The sequence below is a fragment of the Salmo salar genome, chromosome ssa13 (assembly GCF_905237065.1).
Source record: "Salmo salar chromosome ssa13, Ssal_v3.1, whole genome shotgun sequence".
Lineage (NCBI taxonomy): Eukaryota > Metazoa > Chordata > Actinopteri > Salmoniformes > Salmonidae > Salmo > Salmo salar.
The window spans coordinates 40604900-40627857 of NC_059454.1; the positions used below are offsets into that span (position 1 = coordinate 40604900).

At 41.1% G+C, this 22958-nt stretch overlaps 2 protein-coding genes across 2 annotated transcripts; one reads left to right on the forward strand and one right to left on the reverse strand.

Moving 5' to 3' along the window:
* The first annotated feature begins 329 nt into the window (after positions 1-329).
* LOC106567094 (acyl-coenzyme A diphosphatase FITM2) lies at positions 330-2946 on the forward strand. Its single transcript, XM_014135980.2, has 2 exons — positions 330-739; positions 1379-2946. Exons 1-2 carry the CDS (start codon positions 495-497, stop codon positions 1941-1943), a joined length of 810 nt encoding a protein of 269 aa, XP_013991455.1. The 5' UTR covers positions 330-494; the 3' UTR covers positions 1944-2946.
* Positions 2947-3021: 75 nt separating this feature from the next.
* On the reverse strand, positions 3022-22165 carry LOC106567092 (ganglioside-induced differentiation-associated protein 1-like 1). Its single transcript, XM_014135977.2, has 6 exons — positions 21639-22165; positions 16063-16255; positions 11770-11943; positions 9162-9256; positions 8124-8238; positions 3022-6536 (listed from the first exon to the last, which is right to left on the reverse strand). Exons 1-6 carry the CDS (start codon positions 22071-22073, stop codon positions 6193-6195), a joined length of 1356 nt encoding a protein of 451 aa, XP_013991452.1. The 5' UTR covers positions 22074-22165; the 3' UTR covers positions 3022-6192.
* Between the last annotated feature and the right edge of the window lie 793 nt (positions 22166-22958).

Genomic DNA, 22958 nt, shown 5'->3' on the forward strand with positions numbered 1-22958 from the left:
GCTAACCATGTGTATGTGACCAATAACATTTGATTTGAGGGTGGTGTTATTTGTATTTTATATAATTTTGAGATGAGTGAGTGTAGTGTTATAAGGGTATTTATTTAGTAAATTTTTTTTTTCAAGCAAAGTATAAGGGAGTTGTACTGCAGTCTAGTAGGTGGCGGTAATGCAACAAATTGGATGCCAACTGCCGTTAAACCTCATAGAAGAAGCTTTTGCCCTTGTCTTCGTAACTTTGAAACCGTTCTCTGAACATGCGATTTATGAAAAATTACAAAAAGTAACTTGTTCCCACTCCCACCATTCTCCATTGGTCATTAAACGTCACATGTACCATAATGAAAACAATTAAACGTATTTAATGTCGTTGCTTGCCAATTGCCAAGATATTAATCAAATGATCTACTCATTCAAATCAATGTATATTTTTGGACAAACGTCTGAAATGGTGAAACGCAACGCTCATAGAGTTCAGTGTCTAGAGAAGGCTGATGTCACGGTGGACTATACCAATCCCCTCATTCATTGGGCCGCCATCAGCCATTCTCGTTCCAAGTGGTAACATGGCAGGCGTGGATATCATCGTGAACAAGTTTGTGGCACTTTGGAGGATACAGTTTGTCCGTCTTAAATTGCCGTGGATTTTCTTGGGTCTTTCAATGGTGGGATCCTTTGTCAAGTCGACACAGCTCGTCCCGGAGACATATTTTAGCAACAGCAGAAATGTTCTCAATATGTAAGTAGAGTCAGCTAACGTTACCGGTTAGCAAACTATCCCACAGTGACAACTTGATTTAGCTAGTAGAAAGCTCGCTAGCTAGGTAACGTTAGCTTGCGAAATGGCAAACCCTTGCGAGCACAGCCACGACTAGGGCCAAACGTCAGTGTTATTCAGTTAGTTAAACAGGCAAGTTAGCTAGCTAACTATATCCCCCAGTTCTTCTTTCGTATTTATTTAACGTTATAATACAAGGAGGAGCAACATATAGGTTAACTAGTTACAACCACTTCCTGTTACCCCATTCATAAACACTAACGTTAAATACTTTAGCGCCTATTGACGATAGTATAGTATCTACTGACATGGGGAATTTTGTTAATAGTCCCGATGTCTACGCTTAACAGCAACTGGCTTTTTTAATTTGAAATATTATTTCTGGATTACATGAATGATAAGGGGCATATCAACACAGGTTTAGAAAGCAATGATTATTGACGTTTCTAAACGTTTACACGGAGCCAAATGTGGGCGAATGTAATGGCTGAAACCCCTACATACGGCTAGGCACTTGTCAGCAAGCAAGTTTGCCTGTGTAGTCTGATTATCAACGGTCTGTGCTGCATCTTACATGACCACTTCCTATATCTCTTTCAGGTATTTTGTCAAAGTGTCCTGGGGCTGGACTTTACTGCTGTTGACCCCATTCATCTTTCTAATACACTACAACGACAGCTTGACCTTTGCCCTCCGACGAATGAGCTCGTTGGTGGTGGCCACAGCCATTTGGTACACCTTCACCGAGACCTTCTTCTACATTGAAGATGCCACAGGTACATGCCACAGGGATCAAGTCCCTCATAAAGAATTCACCACAAAGTGGAGATGCAGGAGTGCTGGGGGTCAATGGGACGGCTATGACATCTCAGGACACTCGTTCATTCTCTCGTACTCTGCACTCATCATTGCTGAAGAAATGGCACCTATGGCTACCATGGAGAGGAATCGGAACATTGTCCTTGATCTGTTATATGTGTCCCTTAATGGAATAGTATTCATCTGGATATGGATGTTTATGTGTACCTCTGTGTATTTTCATAATTTCTGGCAGAACGGTCTCGGGACTGTTTTTGGAATTCTGGCATGGTTTGTCACATATCGGGTATGGTATCCAAAGCCCATATCGCCTGGTCTTCCACTTAAGCCCACAAAGCAGAGTTGACTTGCTTAAAATCAGCACTACTTAGTACTAGGCTAAACATCCTACTCTCGCACTGCTGTGTGGCTCTGCAACATTTGGCACCTTCAAAACATTACATTTAAAAACATTGACATTCTTCTGAGGGTCAGTGTTGACCGTTATTGCTATTTAAAGTTGTCTTTCCTTCAGAAAGGTCATTTTGGACAGGGGTCCAGGGTTGGTTTGCATGCAGTCCCTACTCCCTATGTGGCCGTAGGCAGCTGGTGTTCTTAATATGACTCTGAAGTAATCTGAGATCATTGCAGTGCATGGCGTTGACGCCTAGGCCTATCAGCTAGCTAGTGTTGTCTAGGGTTGGGGTCCATACCATTACTTCCTGAATTGAAAAAGGAATTCACCCAAACCTGAAAAAATAAATAATTATAATAATAATTCACCCCACTCTGGTGGTCACGGTGCAATTTTTGGTTTTAAGTTTTTGGCTTCAAATGTTTTATTTGTGTGGAAATATTTATTGTAGAGAAATGTATAAAGTAGCCTAATTGATAAACAAATTAATGGCAAATGTAGCGAACACTACATTTACAACAAGATACTGTAAGGCTTATCTGTAAGGTATTTTGAAGGTGGTTTGCCTACAATTTTTTTATTGTAACACAACCCTCCAAATAAAAAAGAGATCAGTTCTGGAGCTAGTTGTACAGATCGCCAGATTTCTCAAATGTCCAGCAGCTCTCAATCAGCATGGCTTTATTCATAAGGCCGAAATACAGTCAGCCAAAATTGTAGCCTAACTATTTCATTTTGTTATACAAATCATTAAGGATAACACAAAATTCTTCCCAGAACCAAAGGATTCTAATCATATCAATGCTACTACTAGCTTTAGGTGCATCTGTTTATTCTCAGCACTATCTAGGGACATGGAATATTGAGTATGAAGTGCAAGTACATTTATTGTGAAATTAATTGTATTTTAAGTAGATTGCATGACTGTGCACTCAAATAAACTTCTTAACAATGAGGATATTGTCTGTTTTGTTTGTATGTGAGAAAAAAAGAGTATAAAAGCATAGAGAAAATACATTACATTCAATTATAAGTGTTGAAATAACAGTTTATATTCTCCAATTTCTATTTTTCAATTTCATAACACATTTTTTGTTGATGGCAACTGAATAAATTAAGGCGTATGAACAAACACAGTGCACTCTAAATAAATGCATGTTTATAAAAATAAGAAATACTATTGTGTAATATGCCCACAAATAAGGACTAAGTGTACTCAACTTGATGAATTCATTGTCTCCAGATTTCTGTGAGCCATATGAATTACAGACCTTATTTGCAGGGATTCATTTTTCAGTTGTAAGAAGCAGATAATTATCAGTGACAATGGTGCTTGTTATAATGAAACATATACAAGCCTTGACAATGATAGGCTGGTTATGGAAAAGTGATTTCTCAATTGGTCTCTGACATTTCACCCAGACAGTGTTACAGTTTATGCATCAGTGAAAGTCCCAGGAGGAGCCACAATAGTGCAAGAAGAAAAAACAAAATGAAGTGGATTGTAGACACTTGTGTTAAACTACTGTATGGCTAATAATGAAAGACAATGTATGTATTAGTTGAGTGCTAGGCAAACTGTCAAATGTGTTACCTTGCTTACTTCTAACTTTAAAAACAGCTTCAACTTAAGATATTCAAACCTGTGCCATTTTATGTTATTGTTCTTATACAGGTGACTGCTGGAGTCAAATGTTCTTTCCATTATATAGATCTCCAAAGCTCAACATATTGTGAATCATTTTGTTTTTACAGTTCTTCTGCACCAAATATTTTTTTTGTCACCAACAAACAAAAAGGTGACGATGATTTGTAACTTCTCAACTTCCAGTTTTCAGACAAACTTGTAGGTCTGGTTTCCCAGACAAAGATTAAGCCTAAACCTTGTCCTAAACTACACAGTTATTTCAATTAAGATTTTCCGTTGAGTATGCTTTTTAGTCCAGGACTAGGCTTTATCTGTGTCTAGGAAACCGGCCCCAAGTGTGTCTTGACAAGGAGAAGTAATAAAAGTGAAACCATTAGGTATGGCCGAATCCAAAAATTGCACCCTATTCCTTACCTAGTGCACTACTTTTTACCAGAGCCATATGGGCCCTTGTCAACATGAGTGCACTACATAGGGAACAGGGTGCAATTTAGGACATAGATTTCCCACACAGCTGACACATTGCTAATGAAACAATGGTCATTGTCTTTGGTTCAGAATCCTCTTCCAACGCCCCATCTCAGTAGTAATCAGCCGTGCAGTCTGTTAACAACCATCTGCACAGTTACTCTGTTCACTCAAAGTGAATAAATCTCAGGTCTTTTCTCTTCCTCAAAACACCTTGAAAAGAAAAAGTATATTTCTCAGTTGTCTCTCTTGCCTTGACAAGGAGTGGACGGATGTTTAAGCAATTGAAATAGAGCTGAAGATCCAAGATTCCTCTGCTCTTCTCGTTTAATGCTCCCCTGTCTCCTCGATTCCCTCTGACATTTTGAAAAGGAGGGAGAGGACGTGAGGAAAGACTTGAGAAAGATATTCTGGTTCTGTGGAAAAACAGAACTGGAGCTTCCTGTATTGCATCTTGTCCTGTGTTTCTTTTTTACCCAGACCTCATTTAAATATAAATAAATCCTTGTAATCATACAATGCAAACCCTGCTAACCTTCCACATTCGTCTGTGTACATGCTAGCACTCCTGAATAGAGGGGAACATTGTATAGTTCAGTCTGACTCCAGCGGGGGGTTTTATAGGAGGTTTATGTTGTAGAAGTTTAGGTTAAATGCCTAGTTATACCAGTCATATAACAAAATAAACAAAAAGGTTAGTTAGCTGAACTAAAACTCCTGGAATCAAAAAGATGTCAGCTATTCATGTGACTATTTAACTGAACAATGTAGAATTTCATAATCACTCTATAGGGGCACTGTTAAAGGCCACTGACTGATTCTCCGCTCAATATTGCGGAGGGCTCAATTGACCCTTTTTGTATTTCTCCATCATACCTCTGACTTTCAAGGATCAGTTTATGATCAGTTCAAAGCTGTGGTGTGAGAAATGAGAATCACCTTTTATTAATGAATGAATGGATGGAGCGCATATGTTTTCATGGTGCTCTAAAGGTAGTGTCTGTATTTGGTTGGTTCAGCCGATCCCAGATCACTCCCGAACCATTCCCTCTGGCCCAATGTTTGCATATCTGAAGGGTCTGGGTAGGTATAAGCAGTGTAGTCGTGGAGCTTACAGATCTGCAAACAAGAGTTATGGCCAAGGGATAGCGAGCTAACTGGGACCGACTGGACGTCTTGCTATCCTAACGTCTCATCTGGCAGTTTTTGGCAGCACAGGAAGTATCAGAAGTGCAGTATCAGTGTTCATCATGTCAATTGCCTGGGTTTTAATAACGGAAACCCCAGGCCAACAGAGGAGTGAAGGGCAATAGGTGAACGCCAAAACAATGACGGAAAATTGTATTAAAGGGGATATTTCTGGATTTTGCCAATGAGGCACTTTATCATCTTCCCCAGAGTCAGATGAACTCATGGATACCATTTTTATGTCGCTGCGTGCAGTTTGAATGAAGTTGCTAACTAGCAAGCGCGAATGCTTACTGGCATTAGCACAATGACTGGAAATCTAATGGTATCTGTTAGCTTCCAGTCATTGTGCTAACGCTAGTTAGCATTGGCTCGCGAAACTACCTCAAGCTTCCTTTATACTGGACACGTTGACATAAAAATGGTATCCACAAGTTCATCTGACTCTTGGGAAGTAGACATAGGACCTCATTGTCAAAATCCAGAAATATCCCTTTAATAAAACTCTAGTACATGCAGGGTGTGGATGAGCCCCACTTTGGGTATGGTGATGCAATGTCAAAACATTCTGTCTGGCTCTCTCATTTGTAGAGAATATGACCATAATGATAATTCAATATAACTGAACCTAAAGCATGCCTCTAAAATGAGCTAATGAGAAAGTAACAAGTTGATCGATATACCAGAAATTAAATAGATGAAGGCATTGAATACCAGAAAGATTTGCTGTTAAGAATTCCTTTGTGTATGGAATGTTTGTATATTCTTTGTTCACCCAGGTAAGTAATAGTGTTTTCTATATAGATTCATATTTTCCTGCTGTCGTAAAACATTACAGAAAAGTTGAAACATCACACAAATACACAGACATTTAACACAAGGAGGTGGGGGCGTTCACTACACATATTTCTTTTTTAAAAACCAATAGGCAAAGTATCCCATCCCTCCCAGAGAGCCCATGAGGAAAGAGGCCCCAAAAAAAGATGGTGGCTTCTTTTTTACCATTCGGAATGCGTTAGGTAGAACTGCTGACAGGAGGGTTGTGTGGATGTCGCCCAGAACCTTGCGGAAAGCGTAGCGTTTTTGCACTCGCTCGAAAAAGGACTGGAGGTTGGGTCGGCTGCCGTCCTCCCAGTATTTCTTTGAGAGTCCCAAGAACTTAAGCCTGTGCAACAAGGCTCCCAGGCAGACATCAGCTAGTGTAAATTCAGGTCCACATAGCCACAACTCACACTTTTGACCTGCCAAAGGGAAAAGAAAACATGATACTGTAGGAGAGTGGTATGAAGTAGCCTTGTCCCAGATATGTGTGCTGTCTTGTCAACTCTTATATGACCATAGTACAGTGGTAAGAAAAAGTGTGTGAACCCTTTGGAATTACCTGGATTTCTGCATAAATTGGTCTTCAAATTTGATCTGATCTTCATCTAAGTCACAACAATAGACAATCATAGTGTGAGGTTGTGTCAGCTAAAGACTTAAAGAAATCTCTGGAACATGCTAACATCTCTGTTGACGAGACTATGATACTTAAAACACTAAACAAGAATTGTGTTCATGGGAGGACACGGAAGAAGCCACTGCTGTCCAAAAAAAAAACATTGCTCAGGTCTGAAGTTTGCAAAAGTCCACCTGGATGTTCCAAAGCGCTATTGACAAAATATTCTGTGGACAGTTGAAACTAAAGTTGAGTTGTTTGGAAGGAACACACAACACTGTGTGGAGAAAAAAAGGCATAGCACACCAACATCAAAACCTCATCCCAACTGTAAAGTATGGTGGAGGGAGCATCATGGTTTGGTTCTGCTTTGCTGCCTCAGGGCCTGGACAGCTTGCTATCATCGACGGAAAAATCAATTCCCAAGTTTATCAAGACATTTTGCAGGAGAATGTTAGGCTATCTGTCTGCCAATTGAAGCTCAACAGAAGTTGGGTGATGCAACAGGACAATGACCCAAAACACAGCAGTAAATCAACAACAGACTGGCTTCAACAGAAGAAAATACGCCTTCTGGAGTGGCCCAGTCAGAGTCCTGACCTTAACCTGATTGAGATGCTGTGGCATGACCTCAAGAGAGCAGTTCACACCAGACATTCCAAGAATATTGCTGAAATTAAATAGTTTTGTGAAGAGAAATGGTCCAAAATTCCTCCTGACCGTTGTGCAGGTCTGATCCGCAACTACAGAAAATGTTTGGTTGAGGTTATTGTTGCCAAAGGAGGGTCAACCAGTTATTAAATCCAAGGGTTCACATACTTTTTCCACCCTGCACTGTGAATGTTTACACGGTGTGTTCAATAAAGACATTAAAATGTATAATTGTTTGTGTGTTATTAGTTTAAGCAGACTGTGTTTGTCTATTGTTGTGACCTAGATGAAGATCAGATCAAATTTTATGACCAATTTATGCAGAAATCCAGGTATTTCCAAAGGGTTCACATATTTTTTCTTGCCACTGTATTTGCAGTTGGCAAGATAGAATAGATCTGGGACCAGGCTAGGAAGATAAAACAGAATATGTTTGGTAATGTCTGAACTGAAGGACATAAACATAAATAACATGGCAACAGTAAACATGTCGTCCCCCACAAATGGGCCCCACCCTGTGTGACTAACACATTTCAGTTAATTACTATATCTTCCGCTTGGGCCAATCAGTGTAATTTTGTAAATATCGGATCTCTATGGCAAGACACATCATTCACCCAAGTTTTGTCAAAATCAGGCCAGTGCTGTCTGAGATATTGCGTCTGACAATCATATGGACAGAGGCAGGTCCACAGTCCCCTCCCTGATTTCATCGAGGGGGACAATAATCTCCCCTTACCTTTATACTCGATTTTCCTCTTTTCTAGCTCGGCCTCCACCTGATCTAGTACCATCGCCAACTCGCCAAGAATCTTCTTCAGGTAGCTGACATTGTCATGGTCCAATATTTTTGCCTGTGAGCACAAGAGTAATCCCATATCACATATAGTACACGTGCTTCAGCTCTCGGCGGTTCCGTTCTGTGAGCTTGTGTGGCCTACCACTTTGCGGCTGAGCCGTTGTTGCTCCTAGACGTTTCCACTTCACAATATCAGCACTTACTGTTGACCGGGGCAGTTCTAGCAGGGCAGAAATTTGACAAACTGACTTGTTGGAAAGGTGGCCTCCTATGACGGTGCCACGTTAAAAGTCACCGAGCTCTTCAGTAAGGCCATTCTATTGTCAATGTCTGTCTATGGAGATTGCATGGTTTATGCTCAATTTTATACACCTGTCAGCAACGGGTGTGGCTGAAATAGCCAAATCTACTCATTTGAAAGGGTGTCCACATACATTTGTATAAATAGTGTATGTGAAACCCACCTCCATCTCTATGCCTATATTCAGTCTCACACCATGGATAGCCTCTCACGGGCCAATACCTCTTGGAAGATCACATGAAACATACATGGACAACATCTGCCGAGACACTGGTCTCAACAGAAGACCTACCGGTTATCATGTGCTATGTTAAAGGGAAACCATTTGTTTTAGCCAGCAGGTTGGCCCTGGCAGTAGCAGCTATTCATGTTGATATATTATGGGTCAACAAAGAACTAACACAGAGCCTGACACAATCATGTGGGGTAATTGCGCAATATCTATCCTACATCACACCTCATCTTAACAATGTTGTAAGGCCATGCTCATTTAAATAAATTGTTATATGCCTCTAAAACACAGATACACACACACACACACACACACACACACACACACACACAAGTATTTAGAGCGAACGGAAAGGTCAATTGTTTGTATTGTGACAATCATCTGTAATATTTCTCTCTTTTAAGGCTTCTCCTGTGGTCTGGTGGTGCCATGCTGCCAGTCCTACCATTAGTTTTTTCTGCTTGGAGAGGTATGGCTCTGTCAGAGTGGGCTCCTCATGGTCCAGCTTCATCAGCTCAGACGCAGCGTTGGTCAAGTGTCCTGAGGACAGAGAGACAGAGACATTACTGACTCCTGGATGAAATAGTGAGATAAGAGACAATAGTCAGTGACTATTGGAGTAAATACCTCTGATAAACACTTCTGTCACCACAACTGGGGGTCTAAAACAGTACCAAAGGCAGAGAGTTGATGTTCAATAACAGCAAATGATCAAGTGTATACGTTCCTAGTTGACAAGAGTATAATTCGTTAGAAATACACAATTTACAAATACGCAGAGATCCCATTAAATCTGCATTTCCCAGGGACAACCCATTTCAGTTATAAAGTGTGAGATATAAATCAATAACATGTTGTTCATAAAACACATGAATGGCTCTGATTAAATATAAACATTGGTGTACTGCCTCAAACAACAAATAAAGCATCACGTTTATTTAACAGACATCAACACAGGGCATGGGGTTTCCTGGTTAATTTATTCCACTGCAGGCTTTTGGCTGGACCAGCCTTTTTCTTGATTTACACAACACATCCATGAAGTAAGGTTTAATGTACTGAGTGCAGACTCAATGACCTCATATTGCATACAGAGAATGAATGACATTGCTTCAACTCAATTTGATGGACTTGAACTATAAACAAGGTGAAATTGGACAGCGAATTTGGTTGATGACAACCTGTTAACATGAAAATGTTGTGAGAACGCTGAATGGTATAATTATATCAGTTTTCATTTTGTTTTGGGATATTGCGGATCATGAACTGTGTTTATATTCAATATGATATTATTACAATGTGCACATGACTTACATGTATGCATTTTTTATGTCTAGTAATTAACATCTCAAAATAATTTAGTTCATACTACAGTTGAAGTCGGACGTTTACATACACTTAGGTTGGAGTCATTAAAACTCGTTTTTCAACCACTCCACACATTTCTTGTTAACAAACTATAGTTTTGGCAAGTCGGTTAGGACATCTACTTTGTGCATGACACAAGTAATTTTTCCAACAATTGTTAACAGACAGATTATTTCACTTATAATTCACTGGTTCACAATTCCAGTGGGTCAGAAGTTTACATACACTAAATTGACTGTGCCTTTAAACAGCTTGGGAAATTCCAGAAAATTATGTCATGGCTTTATGAGCTTCTGATAGTCTAATTTACATAATTTGAGTCAATTGGAGGTGTACCTGTGGATGTATTTCAAGGCCTACCTTCAAACTCAGTGCCTCTTTGCTTGACATCATGAGAAGATCAAAAGAAATCAGCCATGATCTCTGAAAAATAATTGTAGACCTCTACAAGTCTGGCTCATCCTTGGGAGCAATTTCCAAATGCCTGAAGGTACCACGCTCATCTGTACAAACAATAGTGCGCAAGTATAAACACCATGGGACCATGCAACCGTCATACCGCTCAGGAAGGAGACGCGTTCTGTCTCCTAGAGATGAACGTACTTTGGTGCAAAAAGTGCAAATCAATCCCAGAACAACAGTAAAGGACCTTGTGAAGATGCTGGAGGAAACGGGTACAAAAGTATCTATATCCACAGTAAAACGAGTCCTATATAGACATAACCTGAAAAGCCGCTCAGCAAGGAAGAAGCCACTGTTCCAAAACCGCCATAAAAAAGCCAGACTACGGTATGCAACTGCACATGGGGACAAAGATCGTACTTTTTGGAGAAATGTCTTCTAGTCTGATGAAACAAAAATAGAGCTGTTTGGCCATCGTTATGTTTGGAGGAAAAAGGGGGAGGCTTGCAAGTCGAAGAACACCATCCCAATCGTGAAGCACGGGGGTGGCAGCATCATGTTGTGGGGGTGCTTTGCTGCAGGAGAGACTGGTGCACTTCACGAAATAGATGGCATCATGAGGCAGGACAATTATGTGGATATATTGAAGCAACATCTCAAGACATCAGTCAAGAAGTTAAAGCTTGGTCGCAAATGGGACTTCCAAGTGGACAATGACCCCAAGCATACTTCCAAAGTTGTGGCAAAATGGCTTAAGGACAACAAAGTCAAGGTATTGGAGTGTCCATCACAAAGCCCTGACCTCAATCCTATAGAACATTTGTAGGCAGAACTGAAAAAGCGTGTGCAAGCAAGGAGGCCTACAAACCTGACTCAGTTACACCAGCTCTGTCAGGAGGAATGGGCCAAAATTCACCCAACTTCTTGTGGGAAGCTTGTGGAAGGCTACCCGAAACGTTTGAACCAAGGTAAACAATTTCAAGGCAATGCTACCAAATACTAATTGAGTGTATGTAAACTTCTGACCCACTGCGAATGTGATGAAAGAAATAAAAGCTAAAATAAATCATTCTCTCTGTTATTATTCTGACATTTCACATTCTTAAAATAAAGTGGTGATCCTAACTGACCTAAGATTGGACATTTTTCCTAGGATTAAATGTCAGGAATTGTGAAAAACAGAGTTCAAATATATTTGGCTAAGGTGTATGTAAACTTCCGACTTCAACTGTATGTGAATATTTTATAATTAATTGTAAATGGTTACACTGAACTTGACTTACTACGTATTTCAGCGGTGGCATACTTTGGGATCATGGAGTCGGTGGTGAGCTCTGGGTGCAGGATACAGCCGTGGGTGTAAGCATCCATGGGCAGGCCGTCCAGCAGCTCACGGTACTGCTGTACACGCTCGTGGAGTGGAGAGCCAGCATCGGGAATCAGCTGGGCCACCGTTTCTAAAAAGAAACCAGGTACACACAGACAGAGCTATTTACAGCCAAACATACAGTGCATTCGGGAAAGTATTGAGACCCCTTAACTTCTTCCACATTTTGTTACATTACAACCTTATTCTAAAATTGATTAAAATATATTTTCCCCTCATCAATCTACACACAATACCCCATAATGACATTTTTACATTTGTATTCAGACCCTTTGCTATGAGACTTGAAATTGGGCTCAAGTGCATCCTGTTTCCATTGATCATCCTTGAGATTTTTCTACAACTTGATTGGAGTCCACCTGTGGTAAATTCAATTGATTGGACATGATTTGGAAAGGCACACACCTGTCTATATAAGGTCCCACAGTTGACAGTGCATGTCAGAGCAAAAACCAAGCCATGAGGTCGAAGGAATTGTCCGTAGAGCTCTAAGAGAGGATTGTGTCAAGGCACAGATCTGGGGAAGGGTACCAAAACATTTCTGCAGCATTGAAGGTCCCCAAGAGCATGGTGGCCTCCATCATTCTTAAATTAAGAAGTTTGGAACTACCAAGACTCTTCCTAGAGCTGGCCACCCGGCCAAACTGAGCAATCAGGGGAGAAGGTTTTTGGTCAGAGAGGTGACCAAGAACCCGATGCTCACTGACAGAGCTCCAGAGTTCATCTGTGGAGATGGGAGAATCTTCCAGAAGGACAAACATCTCTGCAGTACTCCACCAATCAGGCCTTTATGGTAGAGTTGCCAGACGGAAGCCACTCCTCAATACAAGGCACATGACAGCCCGCTTGGAGTCTCAGACCATGAGAAACAAGATTCTCTGGTCTGATGAAACCAAGATGGAGGAAACCTGGCACCATCCCTACGGTGAAGCATGGTGGTTGCAGCATTATGCTGTTTCAGATGTTTTTCAGTGGCAGGGAACGAGAGACTAGTCAGGATCGAGGGAAAGATGAACGGAACAAAGTACAGAGAGATCCTTAATGAAAACCGGCTCCAGAGCTCTCAGAACCTCAGACTGGGGTGAAGGTTCACCTTCCAACAGGACAATGACTCTAAGCACACAGCCAAGACAACAGCAGGTGTGGCTTTCGGGACAAGTCTCTGAATGTCCTTGAGTGGCCCAGCCAGGGCCCGAACCATATCGATCATCTCTGGAGAGACCTGAAAATAGCTGTGCAGTGACGCTCCTCATCCAACCTGACAGAGCTTGAGAAGAGCTGAGGAGAAGAATGGGAGAAACTCCCCAAATACAGGGGTACCAAGCTTGTAGCATCATACCCAAGAAGACTCTATTTTAGAATAAGGCTGTAATGTAACAAAATGTGGGAAAAGTCAAGGGGTCTGAATACTCTCCGAATGCACTGTAACACATAGGACCATATAGCATTCTAACATATAGGCCTGTAACAAATATACAACACTGTATACCAACTTCAGCCTTTACTTTATGTGCAACACTCCATTTGCAAAGCCTAACAATGCTGTGTAAGGGGGATTTTACAGTGAATGGAGTAAGCGCAACTTCAACCCTGTTTCTGACAATGGGATACATAGGCCAATATGCAGAACCAGAAGCAAACGTTCCATCAACATAATAGCTATGTGTTTTTACTTTAGATTAAGATACTAGCTAGTTTAGGTAGGCTATGAGCTGCTGAGGGCTGGCCAGAAAGCTGTGACTGATGACGGGGAGTGGGGACACAGGAAGTGCCCGTGGATATTCCAGTCTGTGCTGTTAATCTGGTCGTGTGTCTTTAAGGTGGAGCCGGAGGCCTGGAGCTGCTGACTAATCAGTCCAGGCCCAACAGGTCAACTTGGGCATGGCTGTGGCCGTACGTGGCTTGGCTCTGGAGGTCTGCTGCTGGTGCGCTCTGCTGCAGTGCTAAGCAGTAAAGGGTTGTGAATATCAGAGCAGGCTCCTTGTTAAAACAACCCCCACCCATCCTCAGACAGAACACAAACAGGGGCATGGCCTTGGCTTGGACACAGCCACAGCACTGCTGCACCTCGTGCCAACATGATGATGGTGCACAATAAAATGTCGCACTGGCGAGAACCCACTGACCTCACTGTGTATTACTGCTCAGTCACATCTCACTCTGATATATGGCAAGCAAATGGGATTCTGCTGACAAAATACCTAAACAAGATTCTCCCTGAGAAAGCATAAGGAAAGCATAAAGAGAGATTAAGGGTCAGCTTGCCTGACTACCCAGACTCCTTGCTCTGTTAAAATGCTATGCTACACCCACAAACTTTTTTTTTCTTCTCCGCAGGGAGTCTGGATATGACCATATGGTGCTTTCAAGACAATTGGGAACTTTGAAAAAAAACAAGGTCAAATCATGATGTCAGTGATCTTCAAGTCGGAAAGTCGGAGCTATAGAAAGATGCCAGAGTTTCCGACTTGGAATTCTGAGTTGGATGACAGTTCAAAAAAAAATAATCCAGTCTGAGCTAGTTTTTTTCAGAGTTAGTTATCTTGAACGCACTAAAGTCGGAAGTTGGAGAGTTCCCAGTTGTTTTGAACGCAGCATTTCTCCCCAACCCTTCACCGAATGCGAACACATTAATGGCGTCTGATTGGTCCCAGAAAAGGAATGGGTTGGGCCAGAGCCAGAACACGTGGTTGAAGCGGTGTTTTCGAAGTACATAATTGGCTTTAATACTGTGATTGGTTAGAGGCGATCCAATTGCTGATGACTTTGTTTTCGCCATAAACGACGTCACGCAAACGACTTTCAGTGATGGCAGATTCACACTGAAGTCTGTAGGGAATGACAGAACAGCGTAAGAATTTAGTGTGAGGCATCAGGCTAGTGCTTAGCTACCATAAAATACTAAGTGATATGCCAGTGGATTTCACCTTGCTAGAGGTAGGATTTCACCTATAGGCTAACTTGAGTTGACTTGGCACTAGATTTCCTATCCATTACTATGACAGGATTTTCTCTGCTGCTTCATCTACACTTCCTAGGCCAACTCCAGTCCCCTTTGGCAGGGTGCATTAGAAAGTACACAGAATTGGAGACAATATCTGTAAATCAAGCAGCTGAATGACACATCATCTTTAAAATGAGCATGAGGTCTGGGTCGTGTTCAGTAGGGCTAAAAAGTTTTCCAACCAAGTGAAACAGGGAGATATACTACTATGACATATACTATGCTAAATGCTTTGCTACACTGGTCCCTGCTGAACACGAATCTGCTACTCAACAGCCATATTGAGCATTAATATAAATTGAAAATAATCAAAATGTCATAAAAAAAATAGCTACATCGGTTTAGAATAAGATAAGAGCTTGAAAGTAACAAATGGACGTTAATGACATGAGAGAAATCATTGGAGCACATCTGTTGCAACTGAAATCTGAAATCAGTATAGTTGGCTTCTATAGCATCAAGCCTCTCTGTCATGGATGGGTGAGTATGAAGTATCTCGATCTGAAGTAAGAGGAAGTCCTTTATCCATTGGCCATGGTAAATACAGTATCCCTGCAGGCCTTACTGGAGCCATTCTCTCGGGACATTACATAACGACCCACAACCACCACCGCAAATGACCCATAGGACCATGATAGGACACGCGATATACTGAGCAAAACATGGTGCACAGAATACAGTTAGTATCTAGGTTGAATTACACTTCCCTGATGAAAAATAGCTTAACACGGTTTATAAACATTAAAATAGCAACCTTAAGCCATAATAGAAACCTCAAAACGTCTATACTCTTTGCTATGCAGCCGCCAACCAGCCACTAACTTCTTGTCATGGACGATCATTGATCCTTGAGCTGCAGTGAACCATAAAATTGGCCAATTAGATTTATCTCTGTTCACAACTGCTCACAATTCAGTCTGTAAGTATTCATTAACCTGGTAAATACTGTTTATGGTCACTAATAAAGACATGAGTAGCCCTGAAAAGCAGTACATCCCCAAGTTAATCTCTAGGTAGGCCATCGCTATGACCTGGTTGTATACTGAATGCTATGTAGTCACTACTGTAACATCATGGATGAAAAGAGACCCTAAGGTAACCATAAAGGGAGCATTTGCAGTCACTCACATCCCACTGCATTCATTAACATAATGGGAAAAGATCAAGTAGTCTGAAAGGCAATACCTCCCCCAAAATGAGCCTCTAGGTACTCTATGATCTGGTTGTAGTCTGAGACGATGGTGTCTCCGTGGATGAAGACAGCCACCTCCTCCCCCAGGTTGAGCCTCATGAACCAGGGCTCCTTGTGCTCGGCTATAGGGAGACTCACGTCCCTCTCTTCACACAGCAGACCCTTCTCATTGATCACCAGACGCACCTGGAGGAAACGCACAGAAACACTCAAGTAACATCTTCGTCTCATAGCAAAAGGCACACGTTACATCAACTCTGTTGTTTTTGTGGTTTTGTACAATCAGTACTCTTGATGATCCTTGTTATCGCAATCGTATTACAAATATGTCCTAGTGAAGTGAATCTAAGAGGGAAACCCCTTCAGGTCTACAAGGGTTAACATTAAAAATGGAATTGTAAGTTGCATTCGCAATTCAGCTTACTGTTGCTACTTGTACAATGTTTTGTTGAAGAACAATTTTAAAAGAAAACAATTATCTGTTTCTTTCTAACCGACTGCACGCCCTAGAGCAGAGAAGCCTGCTCTACACAAGTACAGACAGGCATGAAACAGGATGTTGAAAGTCCTTAGGAAAAAGTACCGTTCATGCATCACTGCCAGATGTAGCCCCCTTTATCTTTTGTGTTCATAATCCAAAGCAAAATAATTATGTTTTGTTGTGCTCAATACGAACTAAAAGGGCTTCCGTGAGGCAGACAGTATCCACTTACAGTGTCTATTAAAAGCCATGCCAAGCTCCATAGACGGATATTGTAGAAAGAATATGAATTACACTGTGGAGGTTGAGGGAGATATGGATTTGCTGTACATGGCCAGACAAATTATAACAAAACATCACAAAGTGTGAGTGCATCAAATTATTAAAAAGTTCAAGCCTTGGAATTATTACAACCCCTGTCTAGTACAGGATAACCTTGTCCCAAGGCTATTGTGCACAGAGGGAGGAAGTCTGGTGCTTGAGACAGAACAGGAAGACCTTGTAGCTTGCTCAACTTACTGCAACAATTCCCATCACTGATTACCTATGTAACAGCATGAAACTTAAACAGTAGCTGAAGTAGATGACTATAGAGAATTATTAGGGTATATACTCAACCAGAACAACGATTCAAAAATGACAAATATTCCTCAATCATATGGTTGCAGCAAATGTACCAATCTAACTCTTCTAACCAGACTATTAATTGCACCTTAACATTAACCCATCATCATAAACTCACTGACCAGGGCCATACTAGCATAGCTGGGGCCCCGAGGCACCTACCTCCAGGAATGCAATTCTACACATTTGCCATGAGGCTAAGAGAAACATGTGTTCATTTAAAGTTAATTTCATGCAATTCTACACATTTTGCCATGGGTCTAAGAGAAACATGTGTTCATTTAAAGTTAATTTCCTGCAATTCTACACATTTTGCCATGGGTCTAAGAGAAACATGTGTTCATTTAAAGTTAATTTCCTGCAATTCTACACATTTTGCCATGGGGCAGAATTATATTTTTTTGCAATTTTAAAGCTAAATTCCTAAATTCCCCAACCTCCAGAGGGCCCCTCAACTGATGTGTTCAAATCACATTTTATTTGTCACATGCTTCGTAATCAACAGGTGTAAACTAACAGTGAAATGATAACTTTCGGGCCCTTACCAACAATGCAGAGAGAGAAAACATTGACATCATAGAAAAATAATAACACAAGAAATAAATACACAATGAGTAACAATAATTTGGCTATATACACAGGGTACCAGTACCGAGTTGATGTGCAGGGGTATGAGGTAATTGAGGTAGATATGTATATATACAATGCATCGGAAAGTATTCAGACCCCTTGACTTTTTCCATATTTGGTTACGTTACAGCCTTATTCTAAAACAGATTTTAAAAAATCTACACACAATACCCCATAATGACCAAGCAAAAACAGGTTTTTAGACATTTTTGCAGATGTATTGAAAATAAAAAACGTAAATATCACATTTACATAGAGTAAGTATTCAGACCCTTTACGCAGTACTCTGAGGGGCGGCAGGTAGCCTAGTGGTTAGAGCGTTGGACTTGCAACCAAAAGGTTGCAAGATTGAATCCCTGAGCTGACAAGGTAAAAATCTGTCATTCTGCCCCTGAACAAGGCCGTCATTGAAAATAAGAATTTGTTCTTAACTGACTTGCCTAGTTAAATAAAATAAAAACTCTGTTGAAGCACCTTTGGCAGTGATTACAGCCTTGAGTCAGTTGGGTATGATGCTACAAGCTTGGCACACCTGTATTTGGGGAGTCTCTGCAGATCCTCTCACTGCACAGTTTTTTTCAGCTTGTATCTCCAGAGATGTTTGATCAGGTTCAATTCTGGGCTCTGGCTAGGCCACTTCTGCGCTGTGTGTTTGGGGTCGTTGTCCTGTTGGAAGATGAACCTTCACCCCAGTCTGAGGTCCTGAGTGCTCTAGAGCCGGTTTTCATCATCTTCATCTCTCTGTACTTTGCTCTATTAATCTTTCCCTTTATCCTGACTAGTCTCCCAGTCCCTGCCACAGTCCCTGCCACCACCATGCTTCACCTTAGGGATGGTGCCAGGTTTCCTCCAGATGTGACACTTGACATTCAGGCCAAAGAGTTCAATCTTGGTTTCATCAGACTAGAGAATCTTGTTTCTCATGATCTGAGAGTCCTTTGGGTGCCTTTTGGCAAACTCAAAGCGGGCACATATGTAAATGTTCCTTTTACTGAGGAGTGGCTTCCGTCTAGCCACTCTACCATAAAGGCCTGAATGGTGGAGTGCTGCAGAGTCATGGGGTCTGAATACTTTCCAAATGCACTGTAGGTAGGACAACAGGATAGATAATAATCAGCAGCGTCATATGCAGGGGGTCCCCAACCAACGTGCTCATAATATGCTATCTGTCGGTGCCCCGACCTCCAGGGAGCCCTCAAATGATGTGTTCATATGCTATGTAATCGGCCCTGTCACTGACATGGATCCATTGATAACCACTGACATCTGAGTTGGAACCACCAGAACCATAGATAACGATAGAGATCTCTATATCTGACTCAGGGAACCACTGACATCTGAGTTGGAACCACCAGAACCATAGATAACGATAGAGATCTCTATATCTGACTCAGGGAACCACTGACACCTGAGTTGGAACCACCAGAACCATAGATAACAATAGAGATCTCTATATCTGACTCAGGGAACCACTGACACCTGAGTTGGAACCACCAGAACCATAGATAACGATAGAGATCTCTATATCTGACTCAGGGAACCACTGACACCTGAGTTGGAACCACCAGAACCATAGATAACGATAGCGATCTCTATATCTGACTCAGGGAACCACTGACACCTGAGTTGGACTCACTGACATCTGAGTGTTGACTACTGTATAAGATCTAGCAGTAGAGACTTACAGGCTCTGGGGTATACTGTAGTGACAAAGGTGTAAATCTCCAACCTTCTGCAGCAGTTAAGAATGACAGACAGTGAAGTATTTATCTTCAATTGCTTCAAGTTATGCTGTAACCTTAAGGTATCAAACTCATGCTATATCATTCCTCTTGTGCACAATCCATAATTTACTGTATGTCAAGGTGGATCAATGATCAAAGGAATTACACTATGAGAGATTGAGATATAGTTTACATACATTGATGATTTTCTAAAGATATCAAGAAAGACAGGGTTGTACAGGTTAATGCAATGACACAGCAATTTTTTTGTCTGTCAGCTATATTTGCAGTGTCTTGGACATCTGTCTTAGTCCTCCTTAGTTTGATCAAAATCCCTATATGGATCATGTGAATTGTGCAAGGACATAAATTGATGTACTTTTTATGGCATACTCAAATATAAAACACATTTGCCTGTTTGTTGGCCACATACTGTATATTGGTGCTGAGAGGACAGAGGAACCAGGGTATCCTAACTTTCCCTGTTCATTATCTCAAGTCCAATGCCTCCTAACCATCATTAACAGCAACCTCAAGTTGTACATAGTACACTTTGCTTAATGACAGTTTTAGGCTACTGTATCAAGCTGTAGCACTGCCTAACGTAAAGGAATGCAACCTCTCTAAGTGGAACCCTCGACAATGACGTTTAAATGATGTTTACTGTTACTGTTGAGCAACAACAGGAACAGATCAGCAGTAGCTCCCAGAGTGGTTTGTAGCCAACAGCCTAATGGTTTGGATTGGAGTAAAGCTAGCTGAGCACAATACAAACAGATGTGTAGAGCGGGTGTCTAACCAGGTGCATAGCAACACTGGCCCACATGTTGTCTTCATTGCATGATGTTTCTATATGTCATATTGATGCTAAATGTTGATCCTGCTTTCACTATATGTGCATTTGGGATAATCTAAATAATTATGTCTCTATATTCAAAATGCGTAATATGCACTGAGTATGTAAAACACTAAGAACTCTTTCCATGACATAGACAGACCAGGTGAATACAGATGAAAGCTATGATTCCTTATTGATGTCACTTGTTAAATCCACTTCAATCAGTGTAGATGAAGGGGAGAAAACAGGTTAAACAAGTATTTTTAACCATTGAGACAATTGAGACATGGATTGTGTATGTGTGCCATTCAGAGGGTGAATGGGCAAGACAAAAGATTGAAGTGCCTTTGAACGCGGTATGGTAGTAGTTGCCAGGTGCACTGGTTTGAGTGTGTCAAGAACTGCAACGCTGCTGGGTTTTCACGGTCAACAGTTTCCTGTGTGTATCAAGAATGGTCCACCACCCAAAGACATCCAATTAACTTGACACAACTGTGGGAAGCGTTGGATTCAACATGGGCCAGCATCCCTGTGGAACACTTTCAACACCTTGTAGAGTCCATGCCAGATAAATTAGGTGTTCCTACTGTACACTCAGTGTATATAAAAAGTTATATCAAGAATATTTAGGCTAGTTAGCTGGCTAACTCTTGATCCTGTAGTATACCCCTCAGTAGAGAAAGGTATCTGTATCAAAAAGGCACATGATGGGCCCTATATACTATTGGAATAAAAATGGCCAAGTCTATGAATAGATTTTTGAAGAACATATGCACTACATTGAGCGAAAGGCACATGGAAGGTTGAAATGTTGCCTTTTGTTTGTTTTTCACAGAGATACCTCACTTTCAATCAATTATTTAGATTGTCATATGTCGGACCACAGGAGGTGTAGCCTGATTTCTCATGAATGAGGCGAAAATTGTCCAACCATAGCATATGCCTTGTTAGAATTAGACACCGTCTTCTAATCACCGAATCCATTGGAATATAACCGATATTGATCACCAATACAGTTCTAGCCTATCCATCTCGTATAAACCAATGTCGAGGAAAATGTCCACACCTGATGATGCAGAGGTTATGAAACGTCTCGTATGAGAAATATTGCCAAAATTAAATCATTTTTTAACACAAACGTGTAGGCCTACAACATGATATATATAAAACATCTAATATGTTGAATTAAAAATATAGAGCTATAGCAGATCTGATATGTAAGAGACAGAGCGGGAACACCTCCATTTCATTTTCATGCTGTCGGTGTGTTACCTTTTGAGAGGTGAAAGACTGCGTCCAGTGATACAAAACAAGCTTGTCTTTGGAGAAATGAGGTTTCGACTCGATAGCTGACTCTTCGCTTTTCTCCATATCTGTAATTTCACCGTCTTCATCCATGGCTGAGATGGGCCACCAGCTACAGTTGGTGGGGGTAACATTGTTGGAAGACGCCATGACAGAGGGTTTTGTGAATGTGAGAGAGGATAAAGGGAGGGAAAGAGGAGAGATGGAAGGAGCGAGGGACAGAGAGAAAAAAAGAGAGAACAAGAGCGCAAAGGATTTCAGCACCACGAGCAGAGCATCATATATTCGACGCGACGCGGCAGCATCAATTTTGGACAGCGCCCGGTACTGAATTCTAGATGTCTTTCTATGACGCTTGCGTTGGCAAAAATGGTATAGCGTAATCCACACAACGTTAACCATTTACTCGAGCATGAGAATACGCTGAGTGACGAGAGGGTGCATTTTACGAGGTCAAAGTGCTCTCTATGAGGAAAGGAGTATAGGAGAGCTGTTATTGATAGGTCTTTGTTTTAAAAAGGATGGTGGCTAACATTGGTAGTTGGATTAAAAAGCATCCAAAGCATTTTTGTATTTTTAGGTGTTAACAGGCTACATTATAGGGTCCCCAATCATACTAATGATTGTGCAATTTAGCTGCATTTAATTAATTGCATTAATCCTTCTCATTTAACTCTTAAAAAATGAATTACTCCACGTTTATAGAACAATTTAGGTGTTTTTGTTGTGGTTTTGTTATCCACAAATATTGCAATGATTGATCTGTGCCAGTAGATGGTGCGACTTTTACATGCTAGGGCTGAGCAATCAGGATCCTAGTCACTGAGCCATAATGCCAAAAGGCATCCCAAGCAAGCCTCAAGGTGGCGTTCAGCTAAGTGCACAAATAAAGATGAAGGGTCGTGCTGAATATGAAATGTTCTAAGATAAATTCGGCGGCTTTAAATGGCAGCAGTTCAAGTTTTGAGTTGCATCATATGAATTGAAGCAATACGAGTTTAGAGTCAATGTAGTGTATTAGGACTATATAGGAATATATGATAGTTTACTTTCGCATCCATAGCCTATTGTATCCCATGAAGGAAATACTGACAGTATTCAAGCAGTGGTACTATTTGTCCATGACTGAGATTTAAAGCCATCCTTTTATTTGGATTTGAAATGTTTGTTTTAACCACATGTTGTTGGTTGATGGTGCATAGTTGATCGACATAAAATAGAAGACAAGGCCTGTTTAAACGCTCTGTCTTCAGTGTGTTACTGTGGATATACCTTACGCATGCCCAA

Coding starts and splice junctions, on each gene's coding strand:
- LOC106567092 (XM_014135977.2), bottom strand. CDS start 22,073: ATGGTTAACGTTGTGTGGATTACGCTATACCATTTTTGCCAACGCAAG. Junction 9,257..11,769: donor TGCCACCGCTGAAATACGTA/GTAAGTCAAGTT, acceptor CTCTGTCCTCAG/GACACTTGACCAACGCTGCG. Junction 6,537..8,123: donor GAGGAAAATCGAGTATAAAG/GTAAGGGGAGAT, acceptor TCCCTTTGGCAG/GTCAAAAGTGTGAGTTGTGG.
- LOC106567094 (XM_014135980.2), top strand. CDS start 495: ATGTCACGGTGGACTATACCAATCCCCTCATTCATTGGGCCGCCATCA. Junction 740..1,378: donor AGCAGAAATGTTCTCAATAT/GTAAGTAGAGTC, acceptor TATCTCTTTCAG/GTATTTTGTCAAAGTGTCCT.